This window comes from Polypterus senegalus, chromosome 10 (genome assembly GCF_016835505.1).
Source record: "Polypterus senegalus isolate Bchr_013 chromosome 10, ASM1683550v1, whole genome shotgun sequence".
Taxonomy (NCBI): Eukaryota; Metazoa; Chordata; class Cladistia; order Polypteriformes; family Polypteridae; genus Polypterus; species Polypterus senegalus.
The window spans coordinates 128,454,169-128,478,754 of NC_053163.1; the positions used below are offsets into that span (position 1 = coordinate 128,454,169).

A 24,586-nucleotide genomic window follows, 5' to 3' on the forward strand; every position below is an offset into this window, starting at 1 on the left:
CCTGTAATCTGTCTCTCCTGTAGCTCTTCGGTGTCACTCTCCTGTCCTGTAGCTCTTCGGTGTCACACTCATGTCCTGTAATCCGTCTGTCCTGTACCTTTTCGGTGTCACTCTCATGTCCTGTAGTGTCACTCGTGTCCTATAATCTGTCTCTCCTGTACCTCTTCGGTGTCAGGTCTTATCACCTGCTTCTGACAGGCGGTGACACATCATTTACTTCTAATGCATATTTTTTCATAAACAAAGCTACCCGTTTCTTCAGCCTTACATTAACTTCTACACCTTTGTAACCGAAAAACAGTGGTTTCAGTTATAGATTTTGGGTTTTAAATTTTCAGATTATGGATGCTCAATCTATACTACAGTGGTTTTCAAGCTCAGTCCTGGGGACCCCCATTGCTGCAGGTTTTTATCCCAACCAGTTTCACAATCTGTGCATCAATGTTACTTCTAATTGATCTCATGGTTTAGATATCTGATCAATAATTATTTCTAAGAAATTCAATATTTGTATTCTTTGCCATGTCTTTAAATGCCATTTACCCTTTTTCTGTAGAGTTTGCTGCACAATGAGCAGTACAGACACAGCAGCAAACACTAAATGAAAGCAATCACTGCCATTTTACTTGCGTTTTCATTAACAAATGCTTGTTACAAATTAGCAGACAAGTGATTATGGCACTGAAGTAATTTCTATCCTTTAATATTCAGAACTGTCAGTATTTGGATAAAATTAAGGAAGTAAATTCTATAAAAAGGGTGATTTAAAAAAATGGCAAAAGAAAATTGAACAGTTTTGATAAAAAAAGATTATTTAAGAATGTTTTATAAAATGACAAAAAAGATCACTGAAGAATTAAATCAATTAAAGGTCAGAATGATGCACTTATTATGAAACTTGTAGAAATAAGAACTTGGGAAGGACTAGTTTAGTAGAAACATGTGATCGTCCCAGCATGCACTGGAAAGTACACTGGCCCTCCAAACCACAAGCGTAAGACAACACTTTTAACATATCAAAATAATACAAATACAGTGGGCAGTATACTACAAATTTTATTTTTCTGACAGATTTCAGATATTTGTTTTTTCATTTTGACACAGTAAGGATTTAAAGGTAGCATAAGAATAAAAAAAGAAGAAAGCACTAAAGATGTAATAGTGGACCAGCAATTTCATTGTATGACCCCAAACAAAGGGTCTGAACAGCCAACATAAAACACATGTTCCCAGTAACAACATACTCTGGAATTCCATTAAAATTGAATGATTTTATTCTAATTTAAGAAAATTTGTCCCATACATAATCTACAAAATGCTATTAGAATTGTTAAATAAACATTGCTCAAGTTGGTTTTTAATATGCAATTTTCTTAAATTGTGATTTTATTCTTGCTTTTAAATATGATGGACCTCTTTGAGATTTTCTGGTTTTCCTCCCACACTCTATATCTGTGAATATTCGGCTAACGGCTTATTCTGCTTTGGCCCTACTGCTATCCCAGGCTGGATTAAGTGGGTTTGAGAATGTCGGGTTACAGATCTCTACCTGTATTTTACCCCAGAACGCAGCTGCTTTATATTACAAATATAAATAGCCAAAATGAAATAGGCAAACAACTATCCAACATCTTAGAGGGGAAAAAATATTACAAGATATCCATCAATGCAAAAAATACATTAATCAACACATAGAACTCTCCAGAAAAGTCCAGATGCAGCACGGAGTAAGAGCACGTTTGCTAACAAACTCTGCGGAAACTGAAGATTTCAAAGTGCTGGGATTTCCTTGAAGACAAAGTTAAGGCCAGAAGGCACTCGGGATGCTGGGTGGATGCCGGGTGGATGCAAGCTGACTCAATGGTGGGTTTAGCAGCCAGTCATCCCATTGTCCAAGTGTGTGCATTGGAGTAAGATGCCAGGGAATCCATTATTTTTAAAATTCAACTCTATGTCAGATATCAGGCAGAGTATGAATAAGTGTTTTAACATGGGGAGGAAACAAAAAAAAAAGAAACTATTGGAAATCACTCACTGCAAAATATGACATTAAAATAAAAATTCAAACATATTTACAGGTTTAACCACGTCCACTGTCACCTGTATACAACTCCACAAAATAAATGTAACAAGAAGATTTCCAGTGTGTAAGGGAAGTCCCCATCCAGTTTATCACAAATGTTTCCTTACACTTCGGCGACGGCTCAGCAGTGTCTTGTGCGAATGCAGCGGTGAACCTTCAGTCTCAGGTCAAGCAGCGACATCTTTCCTACATTTTCCCAGTTAATACCTGGAACATTCTGGCAATAATAACTTCATTGCAGAGCTCAAAGGAGGTCAGAAATATTATTTTTTGTTAATAACATGACTATGGTTTTAATCTTTTTATTAGCTACTTCTATGCCTTAATAACAAAAGCTAATAATGCTATAAACAGTAAGGCCGAATGATTACTAGAGAATAGCCATTTTACTTGGTTGTCTCTTAACAGTTTAATATAAATAAAAATCCTGTGTAAGAAATAAACAACATTTTGTTGAAGGGGATTAAATTCCAAATATGGTGAGAACTTATTTGAGTAAGTAACGGACATGCAAGCTGCAGTGCAGGATGCATTAATGAAATGGAAATAAAGCTGTATGAACACCACCACCTAAGCTAAGGGACAGTGAATTTGTGTGAAATCTCCAGTTACTGGCTGCGATTTGTTCGATAGCCGCAGTAAGCAGAACACATAGCAAGTGGCATACTTGATAAATAGCACAGCAGGGAACCTCAGCATTTTACAATGGCACCTTTTCTGATTTAGCATCTGATGCAAGCAGATGACCAACGACAGCCATGGCCAAATGGATATCTGCTCATGGTCCAGATCTCCTACAAGACAGATCTTTTAAAAACATGCTCCTTATATTTCATGTCAAGAGCTAGTGCGATTCTCTTAGTTAATGGAGACAGAGCATAGTTAAGTAAATGAAAGTGAAATGAATTGTGGGACACTTCTTCTCTACCTGATTGGAAACTGCATCTGGACATTTTAAAATCGCCAATATCAAAGCATAACCTATTGAGGGAACATCATAGTCAGCTAAAACACACAAGCAGAGAAAAAAAATGCTCACAGAATCTGCATGTAATTAGAGCAGAGATGGCAGAGATAAAAGTGCAGTGATGAAAATTATTAAAAAAAAAATATTTATAAAAACCTGGAATTTCATTTTCTTGTTTATCTTTTCAAGTAACCACCTAAATATCTACGCTTATACACAGCTGCCTCTTACAGTTCGGCACACATTTAGCATAGTTTACCTACCAAAATGCGTCTCTTCCTTTCATTTGTGCATCAGGATTATCTGCACAAATAGCACTATAATCTAGGCAGACTTGTGTGTGCCATTCAGTGAGCTCACATGAGGACATGTTAGAATCAGGGTTGAGAAACAGCTCCCAAATTAATTTCATCTTTTGGTACTTCACAATCTTCTTCTTTATCAGGCTGGGCACTATCAATCAGAAAGGCCATTTCCACACTGTGCATTTTTTTGTGCTTCTCAAGACTATTTTCAGTTGTGAAGCTTTCACCACATTCAGTACAGCGCTGTGGCTTTTCCCTGGCGTGAATTTTCTCATGTTTCAGAAGACTACTTCTTTCTGTAAATCTTCTGCCACATTCTTTGCAGCAATATGGTTTCTCCCCTGTATGAATTCTCCGGTGTGAGCGAAGAGTACATCTCATTGTGAATCTCTTGCCACAATCAGTACAAACATAGGGTTTCTCTCCCGTATGAATTCGGTGATGCTTTTGAAGACTACTTTTCTCAGTAAATCTCCTGCCACATACCAGACAACAAAATGGCTTTTCACCGGTGTGCACACGTTCGTGAATTTGAAGATGGCTTTTTCGAGTGAATCTTTTGTCACATGCTGAACAACAATATGGTTTTTCTCCTGTGTGAATTCTTTCATGCATCTGAAGGTCACTTTTTCTCATAAAACATTTGCCACATTCTGTGCATCCGTAAGGTCTTTCACCAGTATGGATTCTTGTATGTCTCTGAAGATGGCTTTTCTGAGTGAATCGTTCTCCACATTCGGTACACCAATATGGCTTCTCTCCAGTGTGAATTCTCTTGTGTGTTTGAAAATGGCTTTTGTGTGTAAAAATCTTGCCACATTCAGAGCAAACATAGGGTTTCTCCCCAAGCTGTTTTTTCTGATTACCACCTTGAGATCTTTGATTAAACTTTTTACCACACATCTGGAAGAGTTGCAGAGCTACTGAATTTTGGATGCACTGTTGTTTAGTTGCATCTATACCTAAAAGCTTCCCTGAAGCTACAGAATTATTTTGTAAAGAAGCTGATCTTCTAAAATTTCCATCTTCAAGTTTGTTGCCATATTGTCGGATTTTAAATTGAGGAGATGTCATAGAAAATGAAGAAAAACAGGATTCGTCATTGTCTTGTGCATCTGTTTAAAGAAAAGAATATGAATAAGGTTAGTATACAAGCTAGAGCTCATATACTGCACATTTCATACTAGCCGCCACTTTAATACGGAGATGTCCTCTGTCCTTCACACAAATCTCAATTGACAACAAATGGTGGAAAAAAAAATCACGCAGCCTCTTGATCATCTAAACCTTTCATCCACCTTCATGACTGCCAGCTCTTTTTTGTTAAGATACAGCCGACAGGCTGATTCAAGTCCAGTCAAGCACATTCTCAGAACTTCACAATTATGGTTAGCAGTAAAAGTATACTCAACTGAAGAAAAAGAAATTAAATTGGATACCTGGCTGGTTCTGGCATGTGCATTTTTCTTAAATTAAAAGTATCCACTTATGATATCAGGACATATTTAAAGTGGAAACATATTTTTATTTATATAAATGACTGGTATTACAATAAGTACATTTTAAAAATACCAAATTTCTTTTTTATGTGGTAATTATTTCAATGGGTACAGTTCCAAGTCTCAGTGAAATTATTTAGAATTATAGCTGTAAAGCTATCTAAGTATGCCCGAGCTGGTTAGTGATACTAATCACTTTCTTAGGAAATGGAAAGTAAATATCTAAAAACATATCCAAAAAATTGTATATTTACCAGTCCATACTAGAAAGTTCTTTATAATGCCTGATCAGACTAATAATGACACTTGAGTCCTATGTAGACCAATGCCTTATGTAAAACTCAATGCCTAAGGACCCACGTCACTCAGATTCAAAATACGTTAAATACGGCTCACAATGAGGGGTTGTTTTTCTCAACAGCAATTTCATATATTGATGGTATCCATTTATATTTTAGTCAGATTAAATTTACACTAACTGCTAAACCGATAGAAAGGAAACAGCTAATGGTCCAACTGAATAAAAAAATGAAAATATAAAATTGTTAATGTTTTAACATGATGACAAAGATGTCACAATCTCAAGACGATAGATTAGACAGACAGATGCTGCTCTGCTCACTTTCAGGGCTGGCCACTCTCCTGTGGTACTGTGAGGTCTGTACTGTTTGTGATAAAAAAAAAATTGCAGGCTTTCAGAAAATATAAAATTATTGTTCTGTTAGTCAGCTTGACTGTTTGTTCTGCCAACTGAATGTGAAATAGGAAACATCTGTATGCGGAGTGGCGGCTCTGAGGCTAGGGATTTGCGCTGGTAGAGTGATCCCTTGCTATATCGCGCTTCGACTTTCGCGGCTTCACTGCATCGCGGATTTTAAATGTAAGCACATCTAAATATATATCACGGATTTTTCGCTGGTTCGCGGATTTCTGCTGACAATGGGTCTTTTAATTTAAAGTACTGTACATGCTTCCTCAGTTTGTTTGCCCAGTTGATTTCATACAAGGGACGCTATTGGCGGATGGCTTAGAAGCTGCCCAATCAGAGTATGTATTACATATTAAATAAAACTCCTCAATGATATACGATATGCTTCCCGCGCTGTGATTGATTGTTTGCTTTTCTCACTCTCTCACCCTCTCTGACATTCTCTGCGCCTGACGGAGGAGGTGTGAGCAGAGGGGCTGTTTGCACAGAGGATACGGACGCTCCTCTACAAATTGCCGCTTTATTGCGGTGCTTCGGCATACTTAACACTAGAATTACCAGAGCCTACGAAAAAACTCGTAATTCCGTACCACCTTAAACTGCTTCTTAAATCCCTTCACACCTCTCCAGCAGCCTTTGTTCTCTAAATGTGCTGATAAAGAGAAGCTAGGAGCAGCCGGCTATTCCATCCCCCACCAATTTAGAACGTGCACGAACTTCTCTCAGCTCAGACCTTGATTGAGTATCTGGGAGTGAAGTGGAGTTTTAGAGTGGAAATAATAGATCGTTGTTTGGAACACACGCATTTCATGTCTGTTCCGTTTCTACAGTAATCTGTGTCAACACATTGTTAAAACAGAAACTTTTTTATATTCTAGTAGTAGATGACAAAATGTAGGCATAAACTATATAATGTATGAAGCCTGAAGTCCAAATAGCAAAGAAACATTTTCACAAGAATAACACAATTGCACTTTTATTCAAACATATAACTGCAGAAACAAAAAGCCGCCTTAACATGCGACATTGACACCAGTTTACTGTAACTGACTCCGTGGTTCAATAGATTCAGCCCCCGCTTGGGAATCAAGGGGTCACGGGTTCGATCCTGCCCCTCCGTTTTGAGAAGTAAACTGCTCTTAGTCTTACTGTTTTAGAATAAAAGCATACATTTGATTTCAGTCTGTAACAGCCGGTGCAATTTATGATCTTTGTAAAGGTTAGCTTTTTTTTTTATTCACTTTTCACTCTCTCAGTCGCGTTCAGAATCAATCCATACAACCCCATCTGACACGGCTGTTTTCACTAAAGGCGCTATAGCTCTGCAGTGTACCACGATGCATACTAACGCTAACCCCCCAAGGTTCTGACACACAAACGCTGGCGAAGCTGCCTTCTTCGTATCTCACCGTCACTTGCTTTTCTTTTTATTCAGTTTTATTGAGTGTTCCTGCCAGTCCCGCATGTTGCTGTATGCTTTTTCTTTTGTACTCCAGGACATGCAGAGGAAAGAATGGTAAAGACCAGTAACCGGCGCTATATGCAATCATCAGACACTCCCCATCTGCCCGTGTCGTTCAAACACAGGAACATATATTGGTGTAAAAGTATAACAAAAGTGCACTTTTATTCAAGTGCACTTTTTCCATCGCCTTTTCCTGTAAGAAGCAGTGTACACACTTCTCTCTATGCTGTGGTTTCTATTACACACCTGAAAGAAAGAGACAATACATATGAACATATCCAGCATACAGCAACATGCGGGGACTGGCAGGAACACTCAATAAAACTGAATAAAAAGAAAATCAAGTGACGGTGAGATACGAAGAAGGCAGCTTCAGCCAGTCTGTGTGTCAGAACCGGTGGGGGCGTTAGTATGCATCGTGGTACAACGCAGAGCTATAGCGTCTGTATTCTGTTTCTTTTGTACTCCAGGGCACGCAGAGGAGAGAATAGTAAAGAGCAGTAAGTTCGGCGCTATATGCAATCATCAGACACTCCCCATCTGCCCGTTGTTTTGTTATACTTTTCAATACTTTTATACTGCTCAAGCGGGCATGCTCAAAAATACCGTGTAATGCCACGAAAAGTGCACGCAGACACTTCATTTCGCAAACAAAACAAGTGCACTTTTATTCAAAACTACCTGTATAACCGAAGAAAAAAGAAAGCAAGTTACAGTAGGCGATTGATACGACATCTTGCATGGTGCAATGCTAAGAAGTGCAGATTTTCATTCCGTGCTATATAAAATCATCACATTCAAATATTAACAGTTCCCACACACCCAAGGACCGTCCTTCCTACATTTACGACCGTGTACTTGTTGCCGTGTACACACCTCTCTGTGCTATGGTTTCTATTACACTGAATGAGCACCTGACACTGTACTTTCTTCCCTGGGGAAGGTCCGCATCAGAGAATTTCCAGTTCCTGCATAAATTCACACCCGATCTGACGCTGTTCGTTTTCAAATAATATTGCATTAGTGCGATTATATTTTCACATATATTGTCTCTTTCTTTCAGGTGTGTAATAGAAACCACAGCATAGAGAGAAGTGTGTACACTGCTTCTTACAGGAAAAGGCGATGGAAAAAGTGCACTTGAATAAAAGTGCACTTTTGTTATACTTTACACCAATATATGTTCCTGTGTTTGAGCGACACGGGCAGATGGGGAGTGTCTGATGATTGCATATAGCGCCGAAGTTACTGGTCTTTACCATTCTTTCCTCTGCATGTCCTGGAGTACAAAAGAAAAGCATACAGCAACATGCGGGGACTGGCAGGAACACTCAATAAAACTGAATAAAAAGAAAAGCAAGTGACGGTGAGATACGAAGAAGGCAGCCTTGCCAGCGTTTGTGTGTCAGAACCGGGGGGGTTAGCGTTAGTATGCATCGTGGTACACTGCAGAGCTATAGCGTCTTTAGTGAAAACAGCCGTGTCAGATGGGGTTGTATGGATTGATTCTGAACGCGACTGAGAGAGTGAAAAGTGAATAAAAAAAAAAGCTAACCTTTACAAAGATCATAAATTGCACCGGCTGTTACAGACTGAAATCAAATGTATGCTTTTATTCTAAAACAGTAAGACTAAGAGCAGTTTACTTCTCAAAACGGAGGGGGCAGGATCGAACCCGTCACCCCTTGATTCCAAGCGGGGCTGATCTATTGAACCACAGAGTCAGTTACAGTAAACTGGTGTCAATGTCGCATGTTAAGGCGGCTTTTTGTTTCTGCAGTTATATGTTTGAATAAAAGTGCAATTGTGTTATTCTTGTGAAAATGTTTCTTTGCTATTTGGACTTCAGGCTTCATACATTATATAGTTTATGCCTACATTTTGTCATCTACTACTAGAATATAAAAAAAGTTTCTGTTTTAACAATGTGTTGACACAGATTACTGTAGAAACGGAACAGACATGAAATGCGTGTGTTCCAAACAACGATCTATTATTTCACTCTAAAACTCCACTTCACTCCCAGATACTCAATCAAGGCATGAGCTGAGAGAAGTTCGTGCACGTTCTAAATTGGTGGGGGATGGAATAGCCGGCTGCTCCTATAGCTTCTCTTTATCAGCACATTTAGAAGACAAAGGGCGCTGGCGGAGAGGTGTGAAGGGATTTAAGAAGCAGTTTAAGGTGGGACGGAATTACGAGTTTTTTCGTAGGCTCTGGTAATTCTAGTGTTAAAAGCATGTATTGATTTTTTGATTGTTTGCTTTTATCTCGCTCTCTCTCTCTCTGACATTCTCTGCTCCTGACACGCATTCTTTGAAGAGAAGATATGTTTGCATTCTTTTAATTGTGAGAAAGAACTATCATCTCTGTCTTGTCATGGAGCACAGTTTAATCTTTTGACTAAAGGGTGTTATTTCATGTCTAGAGGGCTCTAATAATGTTAACAGTGTGGGAGAGTTTATAAGGGCTTAAAATATATAAAAATAACCATACAAACATATGGTTTCTACTTCGCGGATTTTCATCTATCTCGGGGGGGTTCTGGAACGTAACCCCCGCGATCGAGGAGGGATTTAATCATTAGATTATCAGTTTGAATCTCGTAAACCCCAGAAGTGACTCTACTCCATTGGGAGTAATCCAGCCCTCCAAGCAGGTTCTCCAACTTTCAGGGAAAACTTGAGTGTTGGTGGCAGTGGTGTTCCAGTGTGGTGCTGAGGTGTCACCCACTGCAATCGGGCCCTAATCCAGGTGGTCTGTCGTGTGGTGGGTGTGCCAACGAGCTATCAGCGCATGCCCTCTCGCTCTCTCTTTGTATGCATCAGAAAATGAAAAACAAAACAAGACGTGGCAAAGACAACCACACATATGGGTCCAAAGCACATATTGAAACAAAAGCTGTGTCTGTTACTTGTAGTTGTGATGAGATAAAGATGCAAGAGAGCCCATTACAGGTATCAAATCCATCTTGCCAATAACTGTGCAGCACAATTACAGTAAAAGACTCAAAAACTGCTTCCACTATAAAACTCACCAACATGTGGTTTTACTGTGTTTATCAATTCTGTATATCATATAAGTTTGGTAAGAAACAAGCACTGCATGAGTAATATTAATGTGTATGGATAGTCCAATCAAAATCAGCTGATTTGCACAAAAAAAAAAAAACAATACACACAATCAGTGATCAGTAAAAAGGCTGATCACAAAAACCAATATTTTCAACCACCCTGATTTTCTAAGCTGTACGGTAATTTATTTGTAGTGCTCCTTTACACAGGGTGTTACAGTAGTTGAGCCAGAGGACGTGTTTTTGTTTTCCTTTTGCAGCAAACCTCCTGCAATGTAAGCAAAGAGCAGCGAGTAAAAAGTCATCGTGTGCAACTAGAAAAACGGCAAGAAAAGCTAGTTTAAGAAATTCAGACCTTTTTATTTTGTCCTATAAATTAAATCAGACACCACTTGAGTTTGGACAACAAGCTTGTTTAAAAGGCAGCAGCAATTTTAATTGGAAGACGAATTTCAAATTGCTGTTTAGTAAACAATAGGCTTTGTTTTTGTTTTGTTTTTTTACAGATTTGTATGGTGTTTATTATTTGTTTCTGTGTGTCATACAGCATAAGTTTTGGTAAGAAACAAGTATTATGTAATTAAAATGGTAATCTCTATTTTATAATTACCTCTCATGAATTGCAAATCTAGTTGATACACCGAAGAAAAAAAAAAAATAGTAAATGTATATTTTAACAGCAAAAAGCTGTAGTGCAATTAATGATTTTAAATGATTAAAACATATACCGTATTTACTTGTGTAAGACGTGCACCCTAATTTTTACAAAGAAAATCGCAAAAATTGTTTTGCCCCGTGTACGATGCACGTCGTGATTGTATAGGAAGCATTTAGAGAAAGAGAGAGGGAAATAGAGAGAGTGCGAGCGAGAGAGAACGCAAGCCCAAGCAGAAGAAGTAAACATTACAGAATTACATTTCCTCGTGTATGACGCACACCTGATTTTCTAATACTAATTTTTGGGAAAAAATGTGCGCGTGGTACATGCGTAAATACGGTAAGTGCATGCATATTTACTTTTAAGCAGCATTAAATTGCCAATATGAAGTAAATGATTGACTGAGAATATATATATACAAACCGGATTCCAAAACAGTTGGGACACTATACAAATCGTGAATAAAAACTGAATGCAATGATGTGGAGGTGCCAACTTCCAATATTTTATTCAGAATAGAACATAAATCACGGAACAAAAGCTTAAACTGAGAAAATGTATCATTTTAAGGGAAAAATATGTTGATTCAGAATTTCATGGTGTCAACAAATCCCAAAAAAGTTGGGACAAGGCCATTTTCACCACTGTGTGGCATCTCCCCTTCTTCTTACAACACTCAACAGACGTCTGGGGACCGAGGAGACCAGTTTCTCAAGTTTAGAAATAGGAATGCTCTCCCATTCTTGTCTAATACAGGCCTCTAACTGTTCAATCGTCTTGGGCCTTCTTTGTCGCACCTTCCTCTTTATGATGCGCCAAATGTTCTCTATAGGTGAAAGATCTGGACTGCAGACTGGCCATTTCAGTACCCGGATCCTTCTCCTACGCAGCCATGATGTTGTGATTGATGCAGAATGTGGTCTGGCATTATCTTGTTGAAAAATGCAGAGTCTTCCCTGAAAGAGATGACGTCTGGATGGGAGCATATGTTGTTCTAGAACCTGAATATATTTTTCTGCATTGATGGTGCCTTTCCAGACATGCAAGCTGCCCATGCCACACACACTCATGCAACCCCATACCATCAGAGATGCAGGCTTCTGAACTGAGCGTTGATAACAACTCTGGTTGTCCTTGTCCTCTTTGGTCCGGATGACATGGCGTCCCAGATTTCCAAAAAGAACTTCAAATCGTGACTCGTCTGACCACAGAACAGTCTTCCATTTTGCCACACTCCATTTTAAATGATCCCTGGCCCAGTGACAACGCCTGAGCTTGTGGATCTTGCCTAGAAATGGCTTCTTCTTTGCACTGTAGAGTTTCAGCTGGCAACAGTGGACGGCACGGTGGATTGTGTTCACCGACAATGGTTTCTGGAAGTATTCCTGAGCCCATTCTGTGATTTCCTTTACAGTAGCATTCCTGTTTGTGGTGCAGTGTCGTTTAAGGGCCCGGAGATCACGGGCATCCAGTATGGTTTTACGGCCTTGACCCTTACGCACAGAGATTGTTCCAGATTCTCTGAATCTTCAGATGATGTTATGCACAGTTGATGATGATAGATGCAAAGTCTTTGCAATTTTTCACTGGGTAACACCTTTCTGATATTGCTCCACTATCTTTCTGCGCAACATTGTGGGAATTGGTGATCCTCTACCCATCTTGGCTTCTGAGAGACACTGCCACTCTGAGAAGCTCTTTTTATACCCAATCATGTTGCCAATTGACCTAATTAGTGTTTATTGGTCTTCCAGCTCTTCGTTATGCTCAAATTTACTTTTTCCAGCCTCTTATTGCTACTTGTCCCAACTTTTTTGGGATTTGTTGACACCGTGAAATTTTGAATCAACATATTTTTCCTTTAAAATAACACATTTACTCGGATTAAACGTTTGATCTGTCATCTACGTTCTATTACAAATAAAATATTGACATTTGCCATCTCCACATCATTGCATTCAGTTTTTATTCACAATTTGTTTAGTGTTCCAACTTTTTTGGAATCCGGTTTGTATTATGGACAAATATTTTTTACATTTATTAGTTTTATTTATTAGTTAAATTATGTATTTTAAGGATATTTTATTTATTTTGGTATATTATGATCACTGAACAATAAGCCTACAGAATTTCATTTAGTTAATACAAAATGAACAGTTAACACCTGTGGCCTACAGTTTAATTATAAAAATAAACTTTAATCCAGGACATAAAACTTCTATTTGTCTGGTTATGCAGGAGATTAGTGTAAAAAAGTTTTTTAAAGGGATAAAGAAAAAAATCGTAATTGACAATCAAGTAACATGAAATTGGTGATCTGTATTGGCCTTAAAAAGCCTGATTGGAGCATCCCTCTCTACTGTATATGCATAATTAATTACACCTCAAGAAGCAGTAATGACAAATAAGTACAAAACCAAAATGAACAAACCGTAAAATATATTCAATTACAGGTATAGCCTAAACAGTAAAAACAGTAGTACATATAATGGTTAAAAATTATTTTAAAATAACTGCACAAAAACATATCTTTAGGCAGTGCTTTATGAATATGTGCTGCATTTCCAGAAGGGCCCCACGACTCCATTCAGGACTAGGCGGGTTAGAAAATGACTGTTATATTTCCATAGACTGACAACTGCTGACCTAAAACATGGACTGTTGTAAAAATAACATTTTATTCAAAAATGTAGGATCCATGCATTATCTTAAAAGTCTTAATCAAGGTAGATTTTTTCTCATATTCTAAAAGTAAACAAAAAAAATCCAACACTAAATACTTTCCAAAATTTTGATAAATGGATCTATAAATAAAAGGCCACTTTTATAAATTGTTTATCAATATACTATATTTAATTAAAAGTAATGCCTTCCAGTCCAGTGCACTCAACTAAGCCAAATACCGGTCTTTTATTGGTTAAGTTTAATACAACGGAAATACTGTAACAATGATAGAATTGTAGGTGTTTACTACATGTATCTCACAGATATAAACTGTACAGATGTCTGTAATTCCAACCCTTACTGTATTTTGCTGGTTTCAGGACTGGAATTCCAGTCAATTAACTGTTAAATGAGGGTACATTTCTTTGCTGTAGTTCTCATACTCAGTCCTGGTGACTTCATGTGTCTGCAAGTATTTGTTTCCACCGACTTTAAAACACTGAATGCAAAAGGCTGCAGCTACTTCAGTGTCAGCCCCACCAATGAGCTCATTAGTAAGTAATGAAGAAAAATGTAAAAATGAAGTTAAAAAAGAACACTAAATGGTTCCCATGTAACATACATAAATGACTTACACATTTTAATAAAATAAAAAATTAATTATTTCTACATTGACAACAAAATCATAAAAACTGGGAAATAATGGCTTGCTTTATTAGGCTAACAGTTCAATTAAAAAGCAAAACTTGGTCGGAACAAAAGCCCTGCAGTCACAACTCCAAGATGACATTGTTACGTTATAGTGTGCTTTTGTTTTTTCAAGCCTGCTAAAATCCATTCTATTTTTTGATAAAGTAACAGGGCCCTAATTAAGTCTATGCATACAGCCCCATAACCTCTAAATCCGCCACCAATTCAAGCCAATATTGGGTACATAGAGTTACTTTTTGGCCTTCAATAAAATGGAGTATGATAGTCCTGATTTAGACCAATAAATATAAAAATTATATATATATATATATATATATATATATATATATATATATATAAAATATAAAAACAAGGCCTAGGCTCTCTCTTTATTCAACTTACTTGTTCCAGGACAATTGAGAGAAGATGAAGGTTCTTCTTCTTCTTCTTCCCAAACTTCAGCATACGAGTTCTCCTCGATCCTTTTTTGCTCTGAATGCAGCAGTTTTGGTGCAAAGTTCTTTACACGTGAAGAATTAAACTGAGAAATATAGCGCCTCCACTGAATGGAATCTAAATGTCTAGACTCTGTTTCATCTGCAGCTGTATCTTCACAGGCAGAATCCTCATTAAGGACCCACTCATCCAAACTATTCTCCTCTGGGTCCCAAATTTTAATGTGCAGGGAATCCACCTCACAGTCATCCTGTTTAACACTAGCCGGACTCTGCTCACAGACTTGTTCTACTTCTTCTTCTTTGACAGTGACACCCTCATGATTCCAGTCATCATCAACTATTACAGTTGAGAATGCTGGCTCTTCTTCCCCTTCACTTTCCATGAGTTTCTGTTCGCAGTTTTCTTCTTTGATCTGAACAACCCTTTGCTCTGTGCAATCCTCATCTGGAACCGATTTTTCTGGGGTAGGACTCTTAGCTTTGCGGCTACAAGTCTCCCCCAAGAATGGTTTTTCAGTTTTAAACTTTGAGAGCCCCTTTTTTTTGTAGCTACACGTCTCTTCCAAGAGTCCTTTTTCATGTTTGAGCTTTGGGATCCCCTTGTTATTGTAGCTACAAGACTCTTCTGCAGTGCCCTTTTCACACTTGAGCTTTGAAAGCCGTTGGGCAGAGCAGTAAGGCTTCTCTTCCATTTTGGCCATATCAGTGTGGGACCCTTCTCGGTGAGGAGGGCAGCAGCTTTCTGTTGGGAAAGAAGAATATGATTAATTCAGTGAAACAGACTTTAATTTAACTTGTTATCTTCAATCTTTTGTATTAGGCAGAACCAATTACTGTAATGCAGAACTCACTGGTTAATCTAACCATCTTATTACTAACATTTGGTTCATTCACGCAAAATACCATTTAACAAGTACAAACATATGGGTGCAATTCTTACTTCACTGCATTTAAGTTTTAAATCAATGTTAACAATCCTTCTCTTGACAGGTAATTTGGAATCTTGGAAAATGCTGATGAAATAACAGTAATTAAATGTAAAAATGCTCATTGACCTCTCAAGCCTAAGAAAGAGCTAAAGGAGTTTAAGTAAGTTTTCACTTAGTGCTGTTTGTGTAACAGGAGGCTTCATTAAATAGGGTTATAATGATCTGCTGTGGCAACCCCTAACAGGAGCACCCGAAAGAAGAAGAAGGTTGTGTACTGTATGGGGTTACTATTATCACAATTCATAACAGAAATTATTTCTGTGGCAAGGTCAATATCTTATTTGACCACTCCAGTCTAACAGTTAATTATCAACTAATCTGTTTTTGATTTGCACACCACTGGATGGGCGGCTATACAGGTTTTTCGAAACATTAAAAAATACCCCCAACTTTGTCTTTTCTTCATCCAGAATCAAAGCACACTCAAAGAAGCAAAAGAAATGCAAATCAGTCTCTGAGCATATAATGTAGGTGGTGCACAGCCTTGTAAGGGCAATGAGCAGAAATGTCTCAGGTATTTGAGCAGATGTCTCTACTCAAAGATGGTCTAAATCCAATCCAAAAAGTTCTGACTGCGTGTGTTTTGGGGTTTTTTGTGTTTTGTACATGCCTCACTAAAAATATTGGGTCAGTGTCACATATTAATGGGGGTACAAATAAATAAGCAAATACAAAGTCTTAATTGAGCTGCCTTATGAACATGGCCCAGTTTAATTAACACTAGAATTACCAGAGCCTACGAAAAAACTCGTAATTCCGTCCCACCTTAAACTGCTTCTTAAATCCCTTCACACCTCTCCAGCGCCCTTTGTCTTCTAAATGTGCTGATAAAGAGAAGCCGCTATTCCATCCCCACCAATTTAGAGCGTGCACGAACTTCTCTCAGCTCATGCCTTGATTGAGTATCTGGGAGTGAAGTGGAGTTTTAGAGTGAAATAATAGATCGTTGTTTGGAACACACGCATTTCATGTCTGTTCCGTTTCTACAGTAATCTGTGTCAACACATTGTTAAAACAGAAACTTTTTTATATTCTAGTAGTAGATGACAAAATGTAGGCATAAACTATATAATGTATGAAGCCTGAAGTCCAAATACCAAAGAAACATTTTCACAAGAATAACACAATTGCACTTTTATTCAAACATATAACTGCAGAAACAAAAAGCCGCCTTAACATGCGACATTGACACCAGTTAACTGTAACTGACTCTGTGGTTCAATAGACTCAGCCCCGCTTGGGAATCAAGGGGTCGCGGGTTGATCCTCGCCCCTCCGTTTGAGAAGTAAACTGCTCTTGTCTTACTGTTTTAGAATAAAAGCATACATTTGATTTCAGTCTGTAACAGCCGGTGCAGTTTATGATCCTTGTAAAGGTTAGCCTTTTTTTTTTTATTCACTTTTCATTCTCTCAGTCGCGTTCAGAATCAATCCATACAACCCCATCTGACACGGCTGTTTTCACTAAAGACGCGCTGAATAAAAGTGCACTTTTGTTATACTTTTACACCAATATATGTCCCCGTGCTTGAACGACACGGGCAGATGGGGAGTGTCTGATGATTGCATATAGCGCCGAAGTTACTGGTCTTTACCATTCTTTCCTCTGCATGTCCTGTAGTACAAAAGAAAAAGCATACAGCAACATGTGGGGACTGGCAGGAACACTCAATAAAACGAAAAGTAATTGACGGTGAGATACGAAGAAGGCAGCTTCGCCAGCGTTTGTGTGTCAGAATCGGGGGAGGGGGGGTGTTTAGGTGATTGTGTGTTAGTATGCATCGTGGTACACTGCAGAGCTATAGCGCGTCTTTAGTGAAAACAGCCGTGTCAGATGGGGTTGTATGGATTGATTCTGAACGCGACTGAGAGAGTGAAAAGTGAATAAAAAAAGCTAACCTTTACAAGGATCATAAACTGCACCGGCTGTTACAGACTGAAATCAAATGTATGCTTTTATTCTAAAACAATAAGACAAGAGCAGTTTACTTCTCAAAACGGAGGGGCGCAGGATCGAACCCGCGACCCTTGATTCCCAAGCGGGGGCTGAGTCTATTGAGCCACGGAGTCAGTTACAGTTAACTGGTGTCAATGTCGCATGTTAAGGCGGTTTTTTGTTTCTGCAGTTATATGTTTGAATAAAAGTGCAATTGTGTTATTCTTGTGAAAATGTTTCTTTGGTATTTGGACTTCAGGCTTCATACATTATATAGTTTATGCCTACATTTTGTCATCTACTACTAGAATATAAAAAAAGTTTGTGTTTTAACAATGTGTTGACACAGATTACTGTAGAAACGGAACAGACATGAAATGCGTGTGTTCCAAACAACAATCTATTATTTCACTCTAAAACTCCACTTCACTCCCAGATACTCAATCAAGGCTGAGAGAAGTTCGTGCACGTTCTAAATTGGTGGGGGATGGAATAGCCGGCTTCTCTTTATCAGCACATTTAGAAGACAAAGGGCGCTGGCGGAGAGGTGTGAAGGGATTTAAGAAGCAGTTTAAGGTGGGACGGAATTACAAGTTTTTTCGTAGGCTCTGGTAATTCTAGTGTTAATAGTATCTTTTACTCTGCAGTTCCAGCCACGGCCACTAGATGACAGATCTGGGACACTTTCTTTGTTGCTGTTCATTCATTCATTTTCTGAAGATGAGGATTTCTGTTACAGGGCAACAACAGGTGCAAGGAAAACAGGTCAAGGACAAGGCACTTTGGGGACATAAAATCTTTAATAAGCCAGTTTAGAGTCAACCTACAGAGCTTTATTCATAATCACAAGTGAAAAGAGTCATTTGGATACCACCATAAAAGAACTGGCTGCAGAGAAACTCAGCAAATAATGAAGAAAGTGCTCTAAGACACAAATGAGTGAAAACTTCAGTCCCTCTACCGCCTGACCGCCAAAATCCTGCCATCCACAAAGCACAGGCCTGAACAGACAGGTTTACCACTGACCACTATGCAACAGACTGAGAAATGCACCGAGAATTCAGCTGAATTCTACAAGTGGGCCAAACAGACCTGAAGGCCACCTAAGTAAAAGGCCCTGTGGAAAGTGCTTCATGGGTTAAATTGACATAAACTGCTGTGCAACCTCAATACTGATTTCTGCAAAGGCACAGAGGAGAGAACGAAATGTAAGAGAAACTGCTCAGGATTTTGCAATTTGAGAACTATGCTATAAGGAAGTCACACTGGAAATAAACCTGTTATCAGCGGACATCACAGCTGCGGACTGTTGCTTTTTACATCGCATGGCCCTCTGTAAGCTGCATGGGATTTGATTCTGTGCCAAGCAAGTAAAGTCTTCCTGTTTCCTCAAGACCACCTGGGCATCATGCAGGAGTGGACAGGAGATCAATAATGTCAGTGTCCATAGCCATCACCTTGCGCCTCAGTTTGTTAAAAGCTTTGACAATCTGCCATGCCACCTCAGAATGCACCTGGTTGTTCTTCACTCGCTGACTGGAATGTTTTCTTTAATTTTATACAAAAGCAGTTTTTTAGTAAAACCACTCAGGCAGGCCTGTGTCAGTAGACAGTTACCGAGTTCAGCACATTGACACAGCCTTATGGCGCTTTTCCACTGCATAGTACAACACGACACGGTTCAGTTCAGCTCACTTTTGGGGGGTTTTCCACTGGGAACAGTACCTGGTCCTTTTTTTAGTACCACCTCAGCCGAGGTTCCAAGCGCCGAACCGTTACCAAAACGAGACATGTAAACTCTGCTGGTCACTGACTGGCCGGAGAAAATCGTCATTACTGCGTCACTGAACTTGCGACACGAGACACAACAGACCCGCTAGATTTTTAGCACAGCCAGCGAAGGTTCAGACGCACCATTTTGTTTTAACCAAAAATGGCTGTTTCGTGGTCTATTGAGGAAGTACAGACGTTCCTCTCGTTGGTAGCTTTGCAACAGTGATAAAAGTTAGCTAGTGATGTGCTTTTTTTAGATGCTTACCCTTGCGCGTCGTCGAGCTAAAGTGTTATCGTTGTCTGCGTGTTGTTGTAAAAGTTCCAAAACTCTCTTGTTTTTTTTAGCTGTGTTTTCTTTGGCTGCCATCACCCTCTTTTAAAACAAACTCCTTTGTCTTGCTGTTAAAAACATCTACATGCTGAGAATGAAGAACACCATTCCGTCGATATGCTCCATTGTAGTGTGTTTGTTTGTGGCGCGTTTACGATGATGTCACGGCAGTAGAGGCGGCGCAACTATAACGACACGTGAATAATCCCGCCCACTCTAAAGCGGTACTAAACTGCAGTCGAAACGCAAACTGAGCCGAACCAAGGTGAGCTGTACTGAACCGTGCTGTGCCGTACTATGCAGTGGAAAAGCGGCATTAATGTGTTTCAAATGACAGTTAATGGCTTTGTGTTTTGTTGTTTTTTTTTTTTTTGGAATGGCAAAATATTAATAATAAATTAAAACAGTCTTTACCGGTTCAAAGTAATCAAGAAGTAGCAACTATAATATTAATCTGAAAAATAGGCAGGGCTATAAAGAACACATGAACACTGTAACAATAAGCAAGCCATAGGCATCACTGACACTAACAGGACGAACCAATCAGAACCTACGAAGATGTGCCGAACACCGTTGAAAGTCCTGAAAATCTATTTCATTGGACAGAATGCTTCAACGTCACGACTCGACAGTTTCTACCTTTAGTTACTGATAACAGTAGTCTTGGAAACAAAGAGTTCACCCCATTAATGCAAAAAAGGTAAGAATAAGAAAAAGAAGCCGCACTAAAGATAGATATCTCTCTATTGTATAAAAAAATCCTGGGACAAGACGAGACTTTTTAGCCGGGGATGAGATGTCACTTTTTCAGAGAGATAATTTAATGTCCCACAAGATGAGGCTTTATGCCAAGAGATTTAACCACACCTGGGGCCAGAAATAAAAGACAAAGTGTAGTTGACAAAGTAGATCATCATAAAGAGGTTCAAAAACGTTGGCGCGATACACATGCTGCGCAGGTTACAGATAATGAAAGTACTAAGATTCGAAAGTCTCACAAAAATGATAGTAAAGATCGCATTAGCGCAAAAAACAGAAATTATTACTCATTGAAATAACGGAACAGCGAAAAGCGATCAAATATATTGTTTGGATTTAAACTTTACATCAGAGACTTGTAGGTCGTCTAATTCGTGTTGCCATCAGGGAAAAGTAGTGTTTCTTCCCAATGAAGAAGCGTATCCGTGAGAATTAAAAGATTTGTTGTTTGGTGAAAGTGAAATCCACATACGCGAATGGCAGAGATGTGAAGTGGTTGGTGAGCGAAGTGAGCAGGGGGCAAAGCCCCCTAGTTATTTCAGAGTAAAATGTATCTTTAGCAGTGTGGCTTCACACTTCCAACCAGATTATAATGGAGAGCCAGAAAATGTAAAAGAGGTAATGTGCTGACATTGCTTCAGAATGGCAATCATTAAAAACTGTCAAATACATACAGTGTACCGACACTTAAAACACAATCACCTTAGTACTTGGGTTCACTTGCCCTCCACTTCATTGTCAGCCTCAGCAAGTACATTTGTGACACGACATTTAGGATTTATTTTCATAAACGGTCATGACTTGTATCCTTTTGTTATGTGTTAGTTACTGGCTAGGGGCGGTATTGTGGCGCAGTGGTAGCGCTGCTGCCTCGCAGTTAGGAGACCCGGATTCGCTTCCCAGGTCCTCCCTGCGTGGAGTTTGCACGTTCTCCCCGTGTCTGCGTGGGTTTCCTGCCATAGTCCAAAGACATGCAGGTTAGGTGGATTGGCGGTCCTAAATTGTCCCTAGTGTTTGTGTGTGTGTGCCCTGCGGTGGGTTGGCACCCTGCTCAGGATTGGTTCCTGCCTTGTGCCCTGTGTTGGCTGGGATTGGCTCCAGCAGACCCCCCGTGACCCTGTGTTTGGATTCAGCGGGTTAGAAAATGAATGGATGGATAGTTACCGGCTACCATTTGATTGTGTAAATATAAATGTCCACTGTTTATTCAATGGGAAAAAAAATGTGCACCCTCTAAATGGGAAAAGAAAACCTTATACTTGTGCATAATTTAAAACCAACTGTTTACAGGTGAGTGATGTGCACAATTTACATAAAAATTTGTGTTTTTTTCTATTAAAACTTACAATTAGGCCCCACGAGTCTGACAGGTGCTTGGAATGTGGGAGCAAACCAGAACACAAGGAGAAACCTGACACAAGCACTGGGAGGCCATGCGCTCTCCACACTGACAGTGAGCTGGGCTCAGATTCAGCCTTCTTTGCTACACTACTGCTACAATTTACAAAATACAAACACCACTGTTAGTTTGTTCTCCAGGCAAAGAGTAGAAATGAATGGAAAGCTGAGATCCTCAAATTATTATTGCATTGTACTAATTAGGAAACATTTTAATGGCTTTCCAATCTCACTATTATATAAAAAAAAAAAATCCTGGGAGAGAAAGACTTATCAGCGAGTATCCATCCATCCATTTTCTAACCTGCTGAATCCGAATACAGGGTCACGGGGGTCTGCTGGAGCCAATCCCAGCCAACACAGGGCACAAGGCAGGAACCAATCCTGGGCAGGGTGCCAACCCACCGCAGGACACACACAAACACACCCACACAACAAGCACACACTAGGGCCAATGTAGAATCGCCAATCCACCTAACCTGCATGTCTTTGGATTGTGGGAGGAAACCGGAGTGCCCGGAGGAAACCCACGCAGACACGGGGAGAACATGCAAACTCCACGCAGGGAGGACCCGGAAAGCGAACTCAGGTCTCCTGACTGCGAGGCAGCAGCGCTATCACTGCGCCACCGTGCCGCCCTATCAGCGAGTATATACGGTAAAAACAGAGGATACTAAATTATGATTGAAGAAAGAACTGAGAGCTGTGTGTGAAACTAGTGAATCTACGACTGGAATTATGTAGTGTTGCACCTGTCACTTCTAAACCTCCATTACTGACTAATACACAAACCCACAATACATAATGTGATTTCAGAAATATATTGTGGGCTAATATTTTATTATACAAAATGAAGAGAAAAATCATGCCTAAAAAAAAAAAAAAAAGGTACATGTGCTGTGGTTGGGCAAAATAAAAAAATGAAATGTAATTCTGTTAACACGCTTGTGTAATAGTTACTTATTTGCAAGCAGTCCAGGATTGAGTAATTTGTTTCTAAGTTAATCAAGGATATGGAAAATAACAACACAACACTCCAAACTTGGTCATAATATGTTCAGAAATACATTAAACATGTAAATCTACTGAATATATACAGTGGGTGTAGAAAAGAATCCCCCCCCTTCAAAATATTCCCATTTTTTTTTTGCTTTACAACCTTAAATGAAAACACACACAAAAAAATTTCTTCCCAGCTTTACTTACCCAATGCAACGTATAACATCCAAGTCAAAGATATCCCAGCCACAGTTCAGAAAAATGATTAAAAAATCAAAAACAAGACATACCGAGATTAATAAAGGACCCCCCCCCATGTCGATATTTTGTTGAACCCCCTTTTGCTTTAATGACGGCCTTGAGTCTGTCGGGATACTTCTCCATCAGCTTTGTACATCTAGATTGAGCAATATTTGCCCACCCTTCTTTACAGAACTGTTCAAGTTCGGCCCTATTGGATGGTGAGCGTTGGTGGTCTGCTATCTTCAAATCTTTCCACAGATTTTCAATGGGATTTAGGTCTGGGCAAGACAAGGACATTCACTTTTTTCTCCTTCAGCCACTGTGTGGTCAATTTTGCTGTGTGCTTCGGGTCGTTTTTGTGTTGAAAGGTGAACATTCTGCCCATCTTCAATTTTTCTGGCAGAGGGTAGCAGGTTTTCCTCAATAATTTGATGGTATTTTGCCCCGTTCACTTTTCCTTCTACCCTAACGAGAGCCCCAAGCCCTGCGGCAGAGAAACACCCCCACAGCAGGATGCTGCCACCTCCATGCTTTACTGCAGGTATGGTGTGTAAGTAATATTTTGCAGGGGGCGATTCTTTTCTATACCCACTGTATATTAAACATAGACACGTAAACCACTGAGATATCTCCCTTTCCAGAGCAAAGATCAAATCAACAGGTTTCTATCACTTTGTAATCCTCATATTGGGATCTCATGGTTTATTTGGATTAAGCAAAGGTTCCTTACTCCAAAAGTACCTTAAGTCGGATTCGGAGATACCAAAAATGTGCAAAGCCATTAAACTTGAGGTATAAACTTTGATCTCTTCACAATGCATTCCCAATATAATATTACATATACAAGTACAGTCATGACCAAAAATATTTTGACAAACTTGCACTTTTTTTTCAGAAAATGCACCACTTCTACCAGAAAACTGTTGCAATTACAAGAGCTTTGGTATTCACATTTATTTATTTTGTTTGCATTGGAACAACACAAAAAAAAAGCAGAGAAAAAAAATCAAATCTGCACAGAACTCCAGAAACAGACTGGACAAAACTATTTGCACCTTCAACTTAATATATGGTAGCACATATTAATTGTTCCCTCTAACCACGAATGAGTTTCTTTCACCTCTCTACTGGAATTTCGGACCACTCTTCATTTGCCAACTGTTCCAGGTGTCTCCGATTTTGGACATGTATACATTTAATATACGCATACACAAACCGAAGCTAACGGTCCGCTAGAAAAATAAAACGACCAGACGACCATACAAATAATCAGAATTGACACCGAGGAATAATCACACAGAAAAATAATAAGCATACATTATGTTTAGAAATGTATCTGAAATGGCAAGATACTTAGCTTTATAAATAAATAGCGCAGCTTATGTTCCTGCTGCAATAATGTTTAAAACGCTCCCAAGAGTCCCCGAGAAAAAATGACAAGTACAGTTCACACTTCTCTTGATTAAATACTTTCCCTTAAACGTCACATAACAAATCAGACAGGCTCCTGTAGTTAAACAGGTTTAAGAAACTGAAGGACTTTCATTCGGCTTTTATAACTAGGAAATCTGGCAGAGAGTAGTTATAT

At 39.1% G+C, this 24,586-nt stretch overlaps 1 protein-coding gene across 1 annotated transcript in view; it reads right to left on the reverse strand.

The window, feature by feature from the left end:
• Window positions 1-1,040: 1,040 nt before the first annotated feature.
• The window catches only part of LOC120538245 (gastrula zinc finger protein xFG20-1-like), a 50,209-nt gene continuing 26,663 nt past the window's right edge, over window positions 1,041-24,586 (reverse strand). The window contains exons 5-6 of the mRNA XM_039767697.1: window positions 14,516-15,313; window positions 1,041-4,470 (exon numbers count right to left, since the gene is read on the reverse strand). Coding sequence (XP_039623631.1) covers window positions 3,428-4,470; window positions 14,516-15,313 — 1,841 coding nt within the window. The 3' untranslated portion in view covers window positions 1,041-3,427. The remainder of the gene's footprint in view (window positions 4,471-14,515; window positions 15,314-24,586) is intronic.